The 19,436-nt window shown below is 36.5% G+C and overlaps 1 protein-coding gene across 3 annotated transcripts in view; it reads left to right on the top strand.

The window, feature by feature from the left end:
* The window catches only part of LSAMP (limbic system-associated membrane protein), a 673,240-nt gene that overhangs the window by 426,325 nt on the left and 227,479 nt on the right, over positions 1-19,436 (top strand). For all 3 annotated transcript variants that reach the window (XM_011940607.1, XM_011940608.1, XM_011940609.1), the window contains one exon: positions 12,707-12,832. In XM_011940607.1, coding sequence (XP_011795997.1) covers positions 12,707-12,832 — 126 coding nt within the window. The remainder of the gene's footprint in view (positions 1-12,706; positions 12,833-19,436) is intronic.

Here is a 19,436-nt window from a genome sequence, read left to right as displayed (position 1 = left end):
CTTCCCTACATGCAAAGAACACTATATGCCTTAAGCAACTACAAAAAAAAATTTGGCAGCTAGTTATGTAGGCATGAAATCATTACATTTAAGAGATTTTTACAAGCACCAGAGTTATCTCTACACATTTCTGATTCCCAAAATGAAATGAAAAATAAGATGAACAGTGAGTCATTTTGAAAAAGTAAGAGTAACTCTTCATATTATTTTCATGATAACCTCCAACTGGCACTTCTGTTGAAACAAGAAAACATGGTTGATCTAAGTCATAATTGTTATTGTTTTATCCCCTCCTCACCTTTTCTCATGCCTCGCACAATGTCTTTATGTGTTGTAGGCACTCAATAAATGTTGTTTTGTATGATCCTTAAGCATAATAGACAATGAATTTGTCCCTGAACCCTTTATACTTCTATTTTCTATTCACTTCTGGGTCCTTTCTGTCTGGTTTAAAATCTTTCTTGCTTTTGATATAAGGACTTATCTTTTATCGTATTATCTTAGTAGCTAAGTAATTCGTTTATGGGATATAGGCAATATTTTCTCACATTCAATTTTTTAAAAAAATTAATAGAACACAGAAAAAGTATTTTGGTTGCCCATGAAGTGTTTTGAAGTTTTTAAGGATATGTCATGTTTTAGGGCTAAATCCTACTGGCTTCCCCTGGAATAAGGAGTGGATTTCTGGTAGATGCCAGGAATGCAACCCGAATTTTCATCTGGTCTAAGAATTATACCATGCAACTTCCTTTCACATAGAAAAATATGTCTTTTAGAGTATAAAGGGGAAAAAGTACACTTTTCTTTTCTCTGATAACGTCTTAGGGTGCCACTTCCCAGTTGGAATTCACTCAATTGCTATTTGCCACCTACCCAAGGTAGCCTGATATTTTTTGAGCTTCCCTCTGTTAACTACCCACATTTCTGCCAAGTAAAACCATCTGCTCTGGTTGGACAGTATCTAAATCCTATTCTGTTAGTATCAGAAACATAAAAGATATTTTGCCTAGGTAAAGGAAAGATAGTAATTTTATTCATTCTATCTACTTAAATCAGCATCTGCATGCTTTCCAAAATTAGCAAAAACAAATATCCAAATGGCTAGAATAAGAGTCTGGGAATATGAGATTTCAGAGAAGTTGCTGACTTGCTGAGTAACTGCAGCTTCAGTGAACAGACTCAGAAGGGTTCCATTTGCTTTTATTTAGCAAGGCAATGACCCGTCCATGGGAACAGCCACTTGACATCCCACCGAGTGCACCTAGTGCTGAAGCAGCAATAATGGGAACCCTTAGCTGAATGCACATGCTGGTGTCTGGATAATTTGTCCCATTTCTAAACTAGAACACTCACTTAGATTCTGGAGTGATTGTGAACATTTAATACATGTAGAAAGATTTCAATTTAATATACCTTGATTTTAGGTAGACTAAGGGACTCTCAGTTCGCAGATATCCATGCTACACATGTGTCACCAGCAGAGAACGTTCACCGCTGGTTGGTATATAAATGAGCTATGTAACATTTCTTTGTCCCATGGCTACCATGTTTAAGTTATTTAGAGCCATCTAATTCAAATTAACCCTCCTTTTTTTATCGGGAGAACCCGCTCCCGATGTTTAACATCTTTACTATTTCCCAAGTGTCTCGGCTGGGTTGAGAAATAAAGGGAAAGAGCACAAGAGAGAGAAATTTAAAGCTGGGTATCCGGGGGAGACATCACATGTCGGCAGGATCCGTGATGTTCCCAGAGCCGTAAAACCAGCAAGTTTTTATTAGCGATTTTCAAAAGGGGAGGGAGTGCACAAATAAGGTGTGGATCACAGAGATCACATACTTCACAAGGTAATAAAATATCACAAAGCAAATGGAGGCAGGGCGAGATCACAGGACCACCAGATGAGGTGAAATTAAAATTGCTAATGAAGTTTTGGGCATGCATTGTCATTGATAACATCTTATCAGGAAACAGGGTTTGAGAGCAGGTAACCTGTCTGACCACAATTTATTAGGTGGGAATTTTTGTCCTAATAAGCCTGGGAGCACTATAGGAGACCTGGGCTTATTTCATCTCTTTGGCTTCGACCATAAAAGATGGGACTCCTTAAAAGGAGCCATCTATAGGCCTACCTTTAGGGCGCATTCTCTTTCTCAGGGATGTTCCTTGCTGTGAAAAAGAACTCAGCGATAGTTCTCCTATTTGCTTATGAAAGAGGAGAAATATAGCTCTGTTCCGTCCGGCTCACCGGCAGCCAGTTCAAAGTTACCTCTCTTGTTCCCTGAACATTGCTGTTATCCTGTTCTTTTTTTAAGATGCCCAAATTTCATATTCAAACACACATGCTCTACGAACAATTTGTGCCAGTGACACAATCACAGGGTCCTGAGGCGACATTCATCCTCCTCAGCTTACAAAGAAGATGATGGGATTAAGAGATTAAAGTAAAGACAGGCATAGGAAATCACAAGGATATTCATTGGGAAAGTGATAAGTGTCCATGAAATCTTCACAATTTGTGTTCAGAGATTACAGTAAAGACAGGTGTAAGAAATTATAAAAGTATTAATTTTGGGAGCTAATAAATGTCCATGAAATCTTCACAATATATGTTCTTCTGCCACGGCTTCAGCTGCTCCCTCCGTTTGGGGTCCCTGACTTCCCGCAACACTTTTTGATGGTAGCAACTGTCTGGATGAGTCTCTAGGGACTGTTTTGTTGTAAATCTGACTTCCTGGGACAGTGCTTGGGACTCATAAGGCCACTTGAGAATGTAACAATGTAGGGCTCAAAGGCCCAAAAGAGTATGCTTTACCCAGCTTACACCCTTAGCCAGCATACAAAAATGCCGGCTACATCTCGGAGGACAACATCACTGAAGCATCAGGCACTAACTTTTAGTTACATGTGCAGTTCAGAAACTGCTCCTGTGGGATGAAAAGAGGATTAAAGGAAGATGGCTTTTTCTTGACCATACATTGTCTTAATAAGTCATTTCTATTAGCTTCCTGCTCCAGTTTCCCTGAGTTAACTACATTACCACACACGGTAGCTAGCATTGCTTTGTTTTGTGCATACATTTTATCTTTTCTTCTAAATAGTTAGCATATTATCCGTCTTACCTTATTTGGATCATCACTTAATGCAGGCATGAATATAGCATTAGTAATCACTCCTGGCAGAGAAATTTGAGTAACGGATACTTATAATGAGTTTTTTTCTACCCTCAGCTTCACCTGACACTCAAAGAAGCTATAGTGTCTGTATTTTTTCTACTTGCCATGAAATTTGTGTCTAAATGAAATCATGTTCTGGTAGAATGTGCTTCAAATGCCGACCCCACAGGCTGATGTTTCTTGCTTTGCAAATGGATCCTAATAGAAGTGGGAACTAGTGCTAGTGGAAAAGATATTCTCACTGCCAGTTGTATTCTACTACAAGGTCTAAGGCTTCAGAGACTCCAATGACAGCCACAAAACACCTGGTAACATCTGTTGTTTACAAGGGCAACAAATTAAAGAAGACCAATTTTTTATGGAGACATGACAAATTATGTAAAATTGTGACAAAATTTAATTTTGGCTGCTTTTTCTTGGAAAAAGGAGTCAGCTAAGTTTCTAAAAAAAATTGGTGAAAATTATTTCACCCATGGTATATATTCTTGCATCTTTGTGTCACTTTTTATTGGAGATATAAAGTGAGGGACATTTATTAAATGGCTCAGCATACTGGCAGAGCTCTCTATAATAGTAGATAAAAGCTCAATACAGATCTTTGGGGTAATTTATTTTTAATGCCACAATTAATGATTAATTATAAATTATAGTAATTGCCTATACCTTTTGGCAATCATGGAGCCTGCAAAAATATAACTAGAATGCCATTAGCCACAGAAATGCATAGGCTATTTTACCATGTTATCCTAGGAGGGCTCAAGACAACACCTCTTTATTAGCTAGTTTTAGTATGTAATAAATAATAGGTACATTTGTCAGACCTCTTACTGCTTTATAGATAGACCAAGTTCACATGCATTATCTTATTTGACCCTAATATCAATCCTGTAATATTGCCTAATGCTAACCTTGTACCTCCAATTGCTAGGTGAGGAAACTGAAGCTCAGAAGGATTTAAATAATTTGTTATAGTTTGCTCATTTATTCACTCAAAGTTGGTTAAGCACCTACAAAGTGCCTGATGATGGGGATTCAAAAGCAAATGTCAGAGAATATTCTGTTGCATTGTGAGCTAGTGGCTGGGCAGGATCACAAATCCCCTGGCTCTCAATCTAGTACACTGTGCCACATTTCCCAGTCCTGTCATCCATCCTGGAAACTCCCACACCATGCAGCAAAACATGCTTTAGTGGCATTTTCAGAAACAAAATGCCAGGTTAGATGGATGTCTGATGTTTCACTAGATGGCATTTATGTGTTGCATTGTATATTTTTATTCTCATTGTTAAATCCTGGGAGTATGCTTATTAAATACAGCAAGTGCTGCTCAAGAAACATTCTGTAGATTTCTGAACCCAGTTCTTACATAGACACACCATATTCTTTCATAGCCTGTGACATATGCAAATAAACAGGGCTTAAGCTCTTCTTGCTATACCAAAGAAAAGTTAAAAATTAGGGAGTTGATGGTGTTTTTTTAAGACCCCACCATCACCACATACACAGTAGTGTGTACACCTTGCCCCATCTTTGAATGAACAATAACTAATGAGACTAATTTTTTGCTAATTTGTACCATTAGAAATGGCACTTTGAATTGAGTACAAGTAATAACCGCTAATTATTTGAGGTTAGGGAAATGAGCCAACTGATCACTTTTCTCTCCTATTCTGGAACTGATTAGTTTCCTTCTGTTGGTTGTTCAGTTAGGAACCAAGGATAAACGCATTAAAATATTCACAGCTGGAATTAAATGGCTTTGTAGATCTAAGATTATTTTAAAGCAACCAAACTGACAGATACCCAACCAATGCTTAACATGCAACAAAGCTAGCATGTGGAAGCCAACGGTGTATCTAGGCAGAGATGACAACAGTTTACCTCTGTGGAAAGTCCCCTCTTCAAATTTTCCCCTTATTATGGCTGATCCTTAATTTGCAACAATTAGGATTCTTTGGTTTAAGCAATAGAAATTGACTGGCTAATCTGATGTATAAAGCAGGTGGTCCATTGGAAGAATATGAAATAACACAGAATTGAAGGAAAACAGAAAAACTTTACTTCAGCAAGTACATAAGCGCTGTATCTCTGGGTATCCAAACCATAACCTCAAATAATTAGTGGCAAAAACTAAGGAAGAATAATAGTCCTTTCAGGTGGTTAGCCTTTCATGATGTATATTAACCATTGCTGCTGAACAAATCAAAATCAGTAGCATAAAATAATAGTTATTCTTTATTTTGCACAAGTGGGGAAGTCAGCTGATTGAGGCTGAATTTCTTGAGGTGACTCTGCTCCTAAGGTTACCAGATTTGACAAGTAAAAATAAAGGATGCCCAGTTAAATTTGGATTTGGGGTAAACAACAAATAATTTTTCTTATAAATGTGTCTAATGCAATATTTGGAACACATTTATACTAAAAAAGTGTTTGTTGTTTGTCACAAATTTATATTTAACTGGGTACACTGTATTTTCTCTGACAATTCTGTCTGGCATCTCCCATCCTTCTCCTGGGATGAAGAGGCTCAGCTGAGCATGTTCTTCTGGTGGCCATGGCAGAGGCACAAGCACAAGTGAATTCAATGGTGCCAGCACTTTTCAAAACTATGCTTGTGTTCCAGATGCCGACATCCTGTTGGCAAAAGCAAGTAACATGCCCCAGGGATGAAAAAGTATATGTCACCCTCTGTAGGAGGGCATAGATGTGGCAAAGGATGAGGATAGAGGGAAGGGTACAGATTTGGAGCCATTAACACAGTCTGCCAACAAGAGATTAAGTCAGTTTCATCCTCTTTTGAATCATTCCTCATAGAAACCAAGTTCCAAGGGGGGAAGTCTGAACGGTACAGCTTAGGTCTTGTCCCCACTCCTTGTCCAAGAATTGGTCACTTGATTAAGAGTCCCAACAAACCAATAGCTGTGGGTGAGCAGTGGTTTTTCCAAAGGAAAACCAGGATGTCTTACCAGAAGAAAGAGGCATGGATTCTCGGCAAGTAAATCATATATGTCTATTCTACTTATGTCCCTGACTTTGACTCCATTTCCACTTTTTGGCATATATAAGAAATGTTAGTCTTATACAAAAAGAAGGAGGGATGATTTGTGAACCTACAGAACTGTACAAACAACTCTGGACAGTCAACTCTGGGTCTATAAGAGTCAGGGCAGACCCTGGAGATCTGGTAAAGGGTGGATAAAGGAACTGCAAAGATAATAAGGAGGGCCAGAAAAACAGGTGGCAGAGCCAGACTGACTGTGTCATAATCTTACTTAAGGCTGCCCCATTGCACAGCTGAGGGAGTCTACATTATTAGATGCACCTAGATTTTAGCATTATTTCAGAAATCACCATTCAATTTTTACTAAATAGAAAAAAAGTATATAGGCCCAATGCAATGGCTCATGCCTGTAATCTTGGCACTTTGAGAAGTCAGGGTAGAAGAATCACTTGAGCCCAGGAGTTTGAGGATGCAGTGAACTATGATCTCTCCACTGCACTCAGAAAAACAAAAGAAAGAAATGTGTATTTTGTAATGCAGAATTTATGTGCATTTCAATAAAGAATATTACCCATTTAATAATCCAAATTTTAAAATTAACACAGTATAGTATCCAAAAAATTAATTATATATTTTAGAAATATTTTGGTTGAATTAGTTAGCATGGTAAGTAATGTTTATATTTACATGTTTCCCAGAAATACTGAGCTGGCCAGGTTGGTAGCACTTTATAGGGTAATTCTGAAAACCAAAAGAGTGTATGCGCTTTACATCATTCAACAAATGGTATTGTGGACATTGGCTAAAAAATTATAGGGAGGAAAAAACTGATTATTTCTCATACCAGAAATAAATTCCATATGATTTTAAGAATTCAATATAAAAAAAGAACCAATTAAAATAAAAAGAAGAAATAGAGATAAGTATTTAACTGTTCTTATGTTGGAAAAGGATTATTTATGCACGAAAGCAACGGAAGAAATAACAAAAGAGAGATCAATAGATACAACAACAAGGAAGTTTTAAACTTCAGCAAAACAAAAATAATCATAAACAAAAGACAGAGCCAAAGAATAAATTGTAAATCTGACTACATGACAACAAAAGGTCAATTCCTTACAATGTAAGTAGCTCTCATTAATCAGTAAGAAAAACAAAATAATCCAGACAAATGTAGTTATCACTGAAACTGAATAGATTGAAAACATTGAATAAATGGTTCATGGCATTATATATAGGAAAATATAATAAATCTCACTAATATTCTGTAAATAAGAATTGTTAAGGGATTGTTTAGAAGGGAAAAAAAAGCACTACACAGAGTACTATGTTGTTCCAAGAATTTGGCATAAATCAATATTACAGTGATTTTGAAAAATAAACAACTTACGTTTGCAAACTTAACGTTTGCTTAATATAACATTAAGCAGTACTTTCTAGGCAGTCATTCCCACTGAGAATTAAACTAAGGAAAAAATACTATCTCTACCACTTTTGCAGAAGTGAATATGATCTAGAGGAAGAGTAAAGTTTGTGAAACATACAGATTGTAGGTTTTGGTTCTACCTCTATTATTCATTAGCTATGTGATATTTACCCATTTTTGTCCCCTTTGCCTGCATGTGGGAAATGGTAGTAATAGTAGTAATAATGATAATAATAATAATAATAATAATAATACATTTTACTTCCCAGGATTTGTATAAAGATTTTATGGGGTAATAGAATAAAATTTTTGAATTGCCACCTGATGTTATTGGTGATTATCTAAATTTAATTCTATGGAGGGCTACGGGAAACTAGGAAAGAAATAGTAAACTATTACACTAAGAAAGGTATATCTCTATCTATCTATCTGCTGCTTCCTCCTCACAGAAAAAGAAACAAAGACACTAAAACTCAGAAAAAAGCCTGTAGTTAAGGAAGTTAGACACCAAGTTCTTCTTGGTTGCTATGTTCCTGAAATATACAGACACTTCTCTACCTTACGGTTAATGTTTTTTATTAAGAGTCACATAAGTTGATAATGAAATAGATGACTAAAGGGGTAGCTAAATAAATATTGATAAGAGCTCCATTTTACTCGTCCAAAATGAAAACTTATTCCTTTCTGACAAAAATTCTGTGAGATACCCTTCTTGAGTGAAGTAAAGAGTTGGGAAAAAACTAAATGAATTTCTTTCAAGCACTTTTTGAGCACCTGCTATGTTCTAAGCACCATGCTCTGTAAGATTCTGTGGTTTAGAAAACACTGTGTGGCTCTTACAGTTTAGTGAAAGGCACAGGTAAGTAACCCAGATGTCACGGTTCAGTGCTGTGAGGGTGAGACACAGGGCATTTCACCCAATTTGGCCTCAGGAGTGGGGCATGAGGTGAGAACACAGCAGGGCATTTCACCCAGTGTCGATCCAGGAGCAGAGTGGGAGGCAGCAGGGTAGGGAACAACAGGAAATCTTTCGCAAACAAGTAAGGAGACAAGCTGACAAGCTGAAATTTGAAAGGGGAAAGAGGGTAATTGCATGAAGAGTTGAAAGAAGAATATTTCATGTAGGAAGAAATACAATCTCAAATGCCAGAGTGTGAGAAGAGCACTTCCAGAAGCCAAAATTTGCCTGATCCCACTGGATGATGCAATGCAAATGGAGTAGGAAATGAAGCTGGAGAGATAAGCAGGGCCAATCATGAATGACCTATTAAACTATATTTAAAAGTTCGGATTTTATCTTGAGGACAATGAGATTAATCAACAGATATTATATTCACATTTGCAATTTAGGAAAAAAATATCTGATTGTAGTGTGGTGAATGTGTGGCAGTGAGCATGAAGAGAGGAAAGCTAGAGACAAAGAAACCATTTTTAATATTTTCTCATTTCAGTAATTTAGGCCCTCCCAGAAATAAATGTTGATGTCTGAAACAAGGTTAGTGGGAGTAGCGACTGGGAGTAAAGAATGAATCTGATATATATATATATATATATACACACACACACACACAGAGGTATATATACATATATATGCGTATATATATGCATATATATACATCACACTCATATAATATAAAATTGATCCTCAATACATGACATAAACCACACAGCATGACATAAACCACAGAACATGAGGATCAATTTTTTATGAGTGTAGTGAAGGGGAGACAGCAGTCAAGGGAGATGCTTTGCTTTTTTTGCTTAGACAATTCTACCTAACGACACTGTTAACCAAGATAATAAAACACAAGCGTTTTGTGGGAAGGAAGACAATGACTCTAGTCCTGAGTTTGTTGAATCTTGGGTGTCTGTGAGGCAGACAGTAGAGATATACAGAATAGTCCATTGGAATGTAGGTATAACAATCATGAAAAAAATCTGGGCTGCAGGTGGTGCTTTAGCTTCTGAAGCTAGAAAATAGGTAAGATCCTTTGATGAATGTATAGATTGAGATGAAGAAAGAGGTAAGTGATCAAACTCTTAAATACAGATAGTTAAGGAAAGGACAAGATAAGCCTAAGAGTTAATCTAAGAAGGCTGACTACAAGGATAAGAAGAAAAGCAGTTAAATTTGGTGTCCTAGAAACCAAGGGAAATAAAAAATAACAACTGAAAGGAGTATCAACAGAGCCAAATAGTTCAGAGAAAAACAAGATAACAGAAATTGTCCATAGACCTAGAAACAATATGATAATTGGTGAGCTTCCTGACAGTAATTTCATTTGAGGTTAAGGAGAGAATCCAGATTGCACTGAAGGTTGATGTGTGGATGGGAGATGACGATGTGGTGTAGGACAATTCCCTCAAGAGATCTGGAAAGAGAGATTGAAAGTAAATAATGTGGGAAAAAATAAAAAATAAAAAAGGGACGCATGTTCTCAGGATCTCCTGAAAGCTAAGTCACAGGAAAAAAGAAAAACAAAAAAAACAGAAGTGAAAAAGAGTTTAGGGAGAAATTTCTTTTGACAGCAAAAAGACTGTATCGTATGTACATGCTTATGGGAAGAAGCTAGTACAAAATGAAATAAAAGTAGGAAAACAAATGATGAAGTAAGACCCACTGAAAGTGATCCAGAGGCACATAGAATACAACGTGGTTACATTCTTAACTATTCAGCACGAACACTTTCTCTATCTCCAGTCTCTGAGACTCAGTACTTGAATAGATTGTCCTTAATTAGGAGATGCAGTGTGGTTTGGTGGCCAGAACATAGCCCTGCAGTCAATTATTCTAGATTTTATTCCCAACTTTATCAGTACCTGTCTATGTGAAAGTGAACAAGTGGCTTAACTGGTGTGACACGTAAATGCAAAGTCTTTGCTCTATGTCCTTTTATTTAAGAGAGAGAGAGAGAGAGAGAGAGATTGTCAGTCAATTGTACCACAGGTAGTAATTCTCTGGGATTTTTTTTAGTTGTGGATTTTTTTTCTGTTTTATAAATGTGCATGGTTTTATATTAGGGATATAGAGCCTTTTTTTTTTTAATCACAACATATCTATATTTCTTCTCCTCACACTGTGTCCTGTGTTGCAATTCAGATGTAACTACAACTTTAGTAATGCGGAATCTTAGAATTACTATCTAGCTTTCTGTGATAGGTTTTGGATTGTTGAGGATGGCACCTAGTATGTCCACGTTATGTTCTGAAACACTATCATTGATTTATAGTTCATTGCAGTCGTTTTGAAGATGTTCAGAGCACTAGCCTACTCATCTGAGAGTTAGTAACTGTGAACTCGAAACAATGGAACAATCGGACCTTCAGGAGCTCTGAATTCTAAGTCCAGCCATAGTTCTTGATGGGCTTGTCCTTAACAAGCCATCGTTTTTCTCCGTGCCTGATATTCTTCCCTGTAAAATATATAGGATCTTTCAGGTTTTCACTGCAAAAGTCTGTGAGAACATATTGCAAGACAGTGTGTGAATTTGAGAAAACGACCCTTAACCCCAATAGCCAAAAGGAGGATTAGGAACTCTGTAAATAGAGATTGCTAAATATTTGGAATCAACTACAGTCTGCTGCCCTTGGGTTTGACTTGTAATGACCGGTCTCCTACCCAGAGGCCCTACAAGAGTAGAATGCTGAGGTGGAGAGAGTCCTCATCCTGCTTCCTCCTTGTCACATACTGAACCAGTCAGTTGCCCAAGTACCATCAGTGTCTCCTAATGAAGATTTACAGGGATCGTTTGGCTGTCAGGTGCTTGCTTCTGCAAGCAGAAACTGTTCCTGTTTTATTCGTCACTACACGGAGTCCCTAATGGGCAGTAAGAATGAGAAAAGATAAAATTCATTATTGAACTCCTTCATCCTCTTTTGTCCTCCTCCTTCCCCAAGACACATACTTTCTCAGGGACAGCCTAAACAAGTGAGTAAAAAAGAAGAAATTCACAGTCAGACTATAAACCCTGCTATTTGTAGTCAGTGCATAACCTCTGTGATGAAATTTGTGAGTAATTCACTCCCCACTTAAGCCTACCGACGTGTGATCTAATGTTGCCACCCTGAACACTAATGAAGGAAGTCAGACGGCAGTACAGCTTGCCCTTGGGGACTCATTTGTCGCATCACCAAAAACTAATTTCTGTTGTTTTCAGCCATCTGGTAGCCTGGGTTGTGAAGATGAAGTTGCATTCAAGTAGTGCCTATGAGCAAAGGCCCAGAATTGACTGGGATTCAAACTCATTTTCTGCCCCTCACCTAGCCCCCTCTATGCCTCAGTTTCCCACCCATAAATAAAAACTTCGTAGGATATCATTTCTTTATTATAAGAAGTTACTGAAGTAATATTTGTTAAATACTCTATATTGGGTTTTATGTGTAATAAATGTTTAATGAAAGTTGGCTATTAATTACATTGTTAGTAGTAGTGGTGTTGGAAGTATTAGAAGTAATAGTATTTTTGAATGTCTACCTGTCTGTGACATAGGCCTTATTAATTCATGTTTTAAGTTCCAAGATACTTCATGCAGCCTGTTATACACAAAGATGATATTTAAATGCTTTCTATTGTGATGATTAATCCATGTTCATTATGTTGCTACATTATAAGTAACCAGGTATTGCCACATCTTAATAATACAGTAATGTAATCTTATGCTAAATAGCATGGTTTTTCTTTTGCTGGTACTTGGAGAAGACATTGGATTATATTTATATACAAATAAGAAAATAAATTTAAATAACAATGATAAAAAATAATATATTATTAGTTTGCATAAATGTGCATGCTGTCTAATGTCTAAATAAGATATATTCTAGTATTTTTAAAAGCAAAGATATTTTCATCTTACTAGTTTGTGTATTTCCTACAGCACTCAAATGGCCATTGTGAAGGGTGTTCTTACCTCCACAATGTATGTGCTTTAGGATAACTTACAGATTTGGTAAGCAAATGACAAGCATGAGTCTTAAAAGCACCTTACTTCTCAACACAGAAATTCAAATTAAGTTATAAAACCTTGAATTTGCCACTTCCAGTTGTATGGCTACAAGCCTAATCTTACTGGCATGGCTACATATTCCATTTGCTTTTGTTTTCACAGTCCCACCAAAGATCTCCAACATCTCCTCGGATGTCACTGTGAATGAGGGCAGCAATGTGACTCTGGTCTGCATGGCCAATGGCCGTCCTGAACCTGTTATCACCTGGAGACACCTTACACCAACGGGTAAGCAATGCTCCAGGTTCTAATATGCCACACGCTGTTTAAAATATCCTCATGCTCCTGAAATTCTTTTGAATCAGAAATATCAATTCAATTCAGAATCAGAATTGAAATTCTGTTGAATCAGAAGGACATGCATGTATCTTGTTATTAAAATACTAAGAGAATGGCAACATAGGTCTTATTTAGGGTCCTCATGGTCTTTGCTAGTGTGTTAATCTCTATAAGGTTTATAATCATTGTACTGAGTATATATGTAGATTCATCTATCTATCTATCTATCTATCTATCTATCTATCTATCTATCTATCTATCTATCTGCAAAATTTCAGTTTCAATAGCACAGCCCCCTGCAATGCAACAAATACAAAAGCATTAAATGGCTTGATATTATATGTAAAATATATGCCAGTTTGGTGATTGAGTGTCTTGAGGTAATATTTTGTCTGAATTAATTTTACATAGTTATTTGTAAGTTTGTTTGCGTTGCTTTTAACTACAGTTTTCTAACTTGTAGCACCTTGTGAAGAAATATATCAGGAAAATACAAAATTGTTTCTCACTTTCATTGTACTGTCCTTGGCATCAGGTTCTGTGATGGGCGTCAGACATGGACTAAGTTGCATGAACTCATTATGAGTCTCAGCTATTGATACTAATTCAGTCAAAATCAGAAACTCATTTCCCTGGAATGTCTTCAACATCCTTTCTTCCCCCTTCTCACCATCATCGCCAGGAAAATGTTCCCAGGCCTCCTGCTTTTTGAACTTTATTTAAATGTTTGAGCAAATTATTTAAGATCAGCTGCATACATACTCCTCTACTCTACCAATTCCATTTTCTGGTATGCACAACTATGTTTTGTCAAATAACACAGTCTTTATAGAATGTAGCATTCTATTTAAATCTTCCAGAAAGATAGGCAATAGGTCAATATTTCTTATAAAATATTATTGATTTTGTAGAGAACCCACAAATTAAACTAATTTATATATTATAGTCACAAAATTTTCTCATGTAAGCAACTAGAGATTTGTTACAACATATTCATTTTAGAATGAACACCATAAAAATGTTATGCAAGACTAGATGCACAACAGGAGCTAAATTGAGACATTTCTAAAAATCCAGGATAGCATTTGGTTATAATGTCTTTAAAACTATCTGTATTTTGTGGTGTGAAAAGGTGGGGCCTCTGTTTGATGGTAGATCCCAAATTAATTTCTCAAGTAGAATTTGGACCAACCTATAGAATAGTTTTATATTTAGGCAGATATTCTTATTAGAGGCCTCTATTTTCTTGAGAAAGTGTCACTCAAAACTCATTAACACAGGCAATTTCTCGTTTATTGATAATATATACATGAGACATTTATTTGGGAGAGAAATCTCAAACTCATTGACTCGCATAGTTATTTTAGACCTCATGTGGAAAAAAAAAATGTATAAAGGATTGTCTGGAGTACAAACGTGCAGATATTATATCTTTCCCTTGGAATGAATTAAACCTTCAGAGCACATTCTACTTGGATGGCATTGTGTTGGCTCCAATCCCATGCCACCTACCCGTGTCCCAAGTAGCATTGCTTTTACTGAATAGCAATTTGGTGTAGAAGCTATTGGCTCATATTTAAGGATTTTATAAAAGACACCTTCTAAAATCATTGTGCTTACTGTAATGTTATAATTGAGAGATTGTTAATTGTTTTACAGTTTTCCTTTGAGAAGACCATTTGAGGAAATTTGTTTTGTTTTTCATTATCTCTACTTTCTTTTTTCCTAAGCAATCATTTGCTTTTTAAGAAAGGACCCAGTGAATTTTCATAAGTGATTGTATGCCCTTTATTGTAAACTTAGAGTCAAATTTATGGACCATCTGTAAAAATATATAAATTATTATACATAAATTACACATTAAAAATTGATTATAAACAAGCTATGCAGAAGTTTATGGGATCAAGTCCATTTCAGATCACACTTGTGCTGTCATCTTGACTTGTGCTGTCATCTTGTTTTCTTACCATTATTTTTATTTTGTCTCACCTTTTCTAATTAATTTAAATGTCTTTATAAAGATACTATTTATAATTTCTTACTCTTTTGTGGAACAAGGTGGTAGATAAAAGAAGGGATATGGGAGTTAGAAAGGAAGAAAGACTCTATTCAAGTTACAATCAAATAATGAACTGCATTAATAGAAAGTATTTATTTTGGCACAATGTTGATTAGCAAATAGGCTTTTCAAGAAAAATTTTCTATGGCTGAATTGAACCTAAAGATAGATTCCTTTTTATCCCTTGAATTTACAAAACTTCTGATGTGGAACCAGCGTTTCAGAGCCTTTTCCACCTTGTCTAGGAGTTTGGGTAGTCATAACTAACGCTCATAAACTTTCCCATGATAATGAACATGTGATGTGACCCCTTGTTTTTCTGTAATGTTTCAAGTCACCAAAAGACCAGAGGCCAGAGTAAAGGCTGTATTTACATAAACTCAGAGGACCCTGGAGACTTCAGTATCAACCAGGAAAATAGATACACTCACAGGGATTCTCAGTAGTCAGTAACCTCTGTCAGCAAACCACAGCCTGTGTATCAAATTTAGTCTGCTCCATTTATGTACTGCCTGCAAGTGAAGAATAGTTTTTTAATTGTTAAATGGAAAAAAATCAAAATAATTTTATTTCTTTGACTTGCAAAAATATCTCTCTCTCTCTCTCTATATATATATATATATACACATATATATATAATTCAAATTTCAGTGTACATACATAAAGTTTTATTGCAACCCAGCCATGCTCATTCATTTACAAATTCTCTATGGTTGCTTTTGTTCTAAAACAGCATCACTGAATAATTGCAACAAAGATCACTTGTCCCACAAATGTAAAATATTTTCTATTTGGCCCTTTACCGAAAAGTTTATAGACTCCTGCTCAAGGCCATGGCTTGGGACACAGGACAAGGATTTGCTGCACTCATCCATGGCTGGGTAGGGCTTTGGGGATATCCCCCACCAAGCCCCTTCAGACATCTTAAAGGAAACAACTTTACTCTTCTACGGTCTTCCATCTATTCCCACTTTGTAAGTAAGTCAGATTCTATTCTGGCACATGCAAAACTAGCTTTCTGTTGCATTTGCAGACTTGAGGGCAGACTACTATTCTCCCTTCCATTCCCACGCCTCCTCTTTCATTTCTTTTACATCTGACCTAAATAACCAACTGATCATAATCGTATTCCTGGTGATAGGAGAGAGAACTTTCCTTTGCTATTTTATAAAGGAAACTAGGATTTTTGTTTGTTTGTTTTCATGGTTTTTTTAAAAATTTCTTTCAAAATATGGAAACAGTAGGTGATTCTTTTCAGCCTATAATGTGAAGTCTTCCTTGGAGACTATAAACAAGCTATGTGGAAGAGACCCAAAGAAGAGACTCTGCTCCCTGTGTGACAGCAAAGCTGCCTGCAACCCGTGGCCATGTGAGGAAAAAAAAAAATGGCTAGCTTTGTTCAATTATTAATTGTGCCTTCAACAGTACAGAGTGTGACTGCCTTGCAAAGGAAATGTACCTGTAATTAGCTCGACCCCACAGGGACATTGAGCCCTGGATAGGGGAAGATTCTACTCAGGGTTCACAATACTTAATACTTGATTGTCTGTCATTTGATGACATGAGAGAAAGAAAAGAAAGACATATGCATGGTATATTTTTATGAGGAGAATACTTATTACTTCTTAATTTAGTTTAAAAAAATTGGCAAGGCCATTTTGTTTCTCTCTTTATGTGCCTGAAATTTCCCTTTCAAGTATACTGCAAGTGCTTTTAAAAAGGTAAATTAGAAGAATGGTGAATTTTTCATACATACAAAATAAAAAACATCTGAATTAGATGAAGCTGAAGACATGCATTCTCTGTGTGCCTTCTTACATTTCTGATTTCTTAATTTTTCTCCCCTCTTCAGTTATATAGTTCAAAATGATGTGTCACACATGTGGTTATTAAATATGACCTATTTTCTGCCTTAATTAAGTTAGACTTTCATAATCCTGTGACTCCCAGAGGGCAATTGCACCGTAGCGTGTATTTTCTATGGAGTGTTTGATCTTCCTTCTGTGAGCAATGCTGCTCCCATCTTCATTTAACTTTGTTTCTAAATCTTTATTCTCACATTCATGAGGAAGTCCCTTTCTCAAATGTGCATCATGTGTTGTCAGGATTGCTCAGGGTCACAGAAAGAGTTTCTATGCATTTCATTTCTGCAAAGGTTTTCACAACCTCCGTAGCTCTCTAGCACTGAAAAACTCAAAAAGCACACTGAGGATTTAACCCTTTAGGCTGAGAACAACCCAAGAGGTACTGTGTAATTTTCTTTTTCAGCCACAAGTCAGATCTCACTTAAAAAGTATTTTGCAATTTGATGGAGTGAGTGGGAAAATATTGTGCTTGGAGAAGCTAAGAGGAGTCCAAAAAGTGTGAAATCCTATTTTCTCATTGGACATTGAGTTTTAACCACTTGATCTGAGATTCCCCTTTCAATTCATTTCCAAGTCTGAACCCTTGACTGATGGTACTTTTTAATTTCATTAATGCTATTACTCCCATCTGTTTTACTTCTAATTGTAAACTCACCCAATATGACCAGCCTAGACTCTGACCTCATGGGCTTGAGAGAAATATATAATGTTAAATTGAACTCATTTGCTTAAGTTGCATTACAGAAGTACCTGTTGCGAGTAACATCTGGTCCTTCAAGTTAGCATGTTAGAATTCGTATGATTTCATATTTAACACAAAGAATACATTACCTACAGGTTAAGTTTCAGGAAATTATTTCTCTGGGGCTTTCTTGTGTGGACCCTCCAGAAGATTCAACGAGTCAAACCTGGTAACATGGATGTGGAATAGTCAAAGTTATGCATTTTGCAGGTAAAGACTGTTGACCATGCAGTAACATTCAAAAGAGAATAATAACGCAATTTATTCTATTAATTGCTTTCATTTATCTCTTATATTTTTAATTTTTTAATATTTTCATTTTTTTCTTTAAAAAGAGAAAATAGATAAAAAACAATCTTGCCGGGCGCGGTGGCTCAAGCCTGTAATCCCAGCACTTTGGGAGGCCGAGACGGGCGGATCACGAGGTCAGGAGATCGAGACCATCCTGGCTAACACGGTGAAACCCCGTCTCTACTAAAAATACAAAACCTAGCCGGGCGAGGTGGCGGGCGCCTGTAGTCCCAGCTACTCCGGAGGCTGAGGCAGGAGAATGGCGTAAACCCGGGAGGCGGAGCTTGCAGTGAGCTGAGATCTGGCCACAGCACTCCAGTCCGGGCGACAGAGCGAGACTCCGCCTCAAAAAAAAAAAAAACACAATCTTATGCTTTATGTTCAGTGTCTTACTTGTATATTGGTTTTAAAATATGTCATCCATCAATACGGAATTATACTCAGATTAATCTTGATCTCCATCTCACAATTTGTTCATTTGTCAAGAATTATTTACAGTGTTCACTCTGTTAAACAGACACAAGGAAGAGCAAGACAGACATGGTCCTTGCACAAATGAAGCTTACAGTTCAATAAGAAAGCAAAGCATTAAATTATTACACACGCCTCTTGACTTAGGATGGGCTTATCCAGATATAACCCCATCCTAAATTGGTACACATGCTAAATGCATATGGCTTTCACACCATCGTAAAGTCAAAAAATTGTAAGTCAAGCCACCATAAGTCAGGACATCTATAATTGCATGAAGAGCCCCATAATTAGATTCATTACGAGGAAAAATTACGGCATTCAATGAGACCATAAAACAGGGCCATGTAGCAAAATCTGCAAGACCAGCAAAGCTCACCTGAGAAGTATTATGCTGAAACCTCAAGAATGAATAGGACCTAGCCAAGAAAATAGGAGAAGAAAGAGTATCCCAGGCATAGAAAACAACATATATAATGGCCTAGAATGATAATGCATTTAAGAATCCAGGCAAGCATCTGTATGTGAAATCATGATGTAGGGGTTTTCTTATGCTACTTTTCTTTTAATATTTAAATCTCTTCTTTAAATCACACTTTTTTTTTAACTTTTTAATATATCCATTTCCTTCTTCCAAGAGCACAAAAATAAATTTTAAAATGTTTGCTATATTTTATTTTCAGTGCCTTACTTGTATATTGATATTATATATACCAATGTATATACTACTATATATACTATAGTAAATAACAGTGTATCTACTACATTATACACACACACACTCACAGAGAAAGTTATATACTTTCCCAGTATAGTCTCAGTGTAACAGTAGCAGGTATATAGACAGCTGTTTGTGTGTACAAAATATCTTAAATTTAGATTTGAAACATGTTTTCCCAATACAGATAGCTCCATAATGGCTTAATCAAGTAAATACAAATTCTTTTTTAGTAACCTTATTGTTAAAACAAATGGATCATTTAGAAAATGACTACATTGGGAGGCCGAGGCAGGCGGATCACGAGGTCAGGAAATCGAGACCATCCTGGCTAACACAGTGAAACCCCGTCTCTACTAAAAAAATACAAAAAAACTAGCCGGGCGAGGTGGCGGGCGCCTGTAGTC

The sequence above is a fragment of the Colobus angolensis genome, unplaced genomic scaffold (assembly GCF_000951035.1).
Source record: "Colobus angolensis palliatus isolate OR3802 unplaced genomic scaffold, Cang.pa_1.0 Scaffold190, whole genome shotgun sequence".
Classification (NCBI taxonomy): domain Eukaryota; kingdom Metazoa; phylum Chordata; class Mammalia; order Primates; family Cercopithecidae; genus Colobus; species Colobus angolensis.
This window is presented reverse-complemented; position numbering and strand designations above follow the sequence as displayed.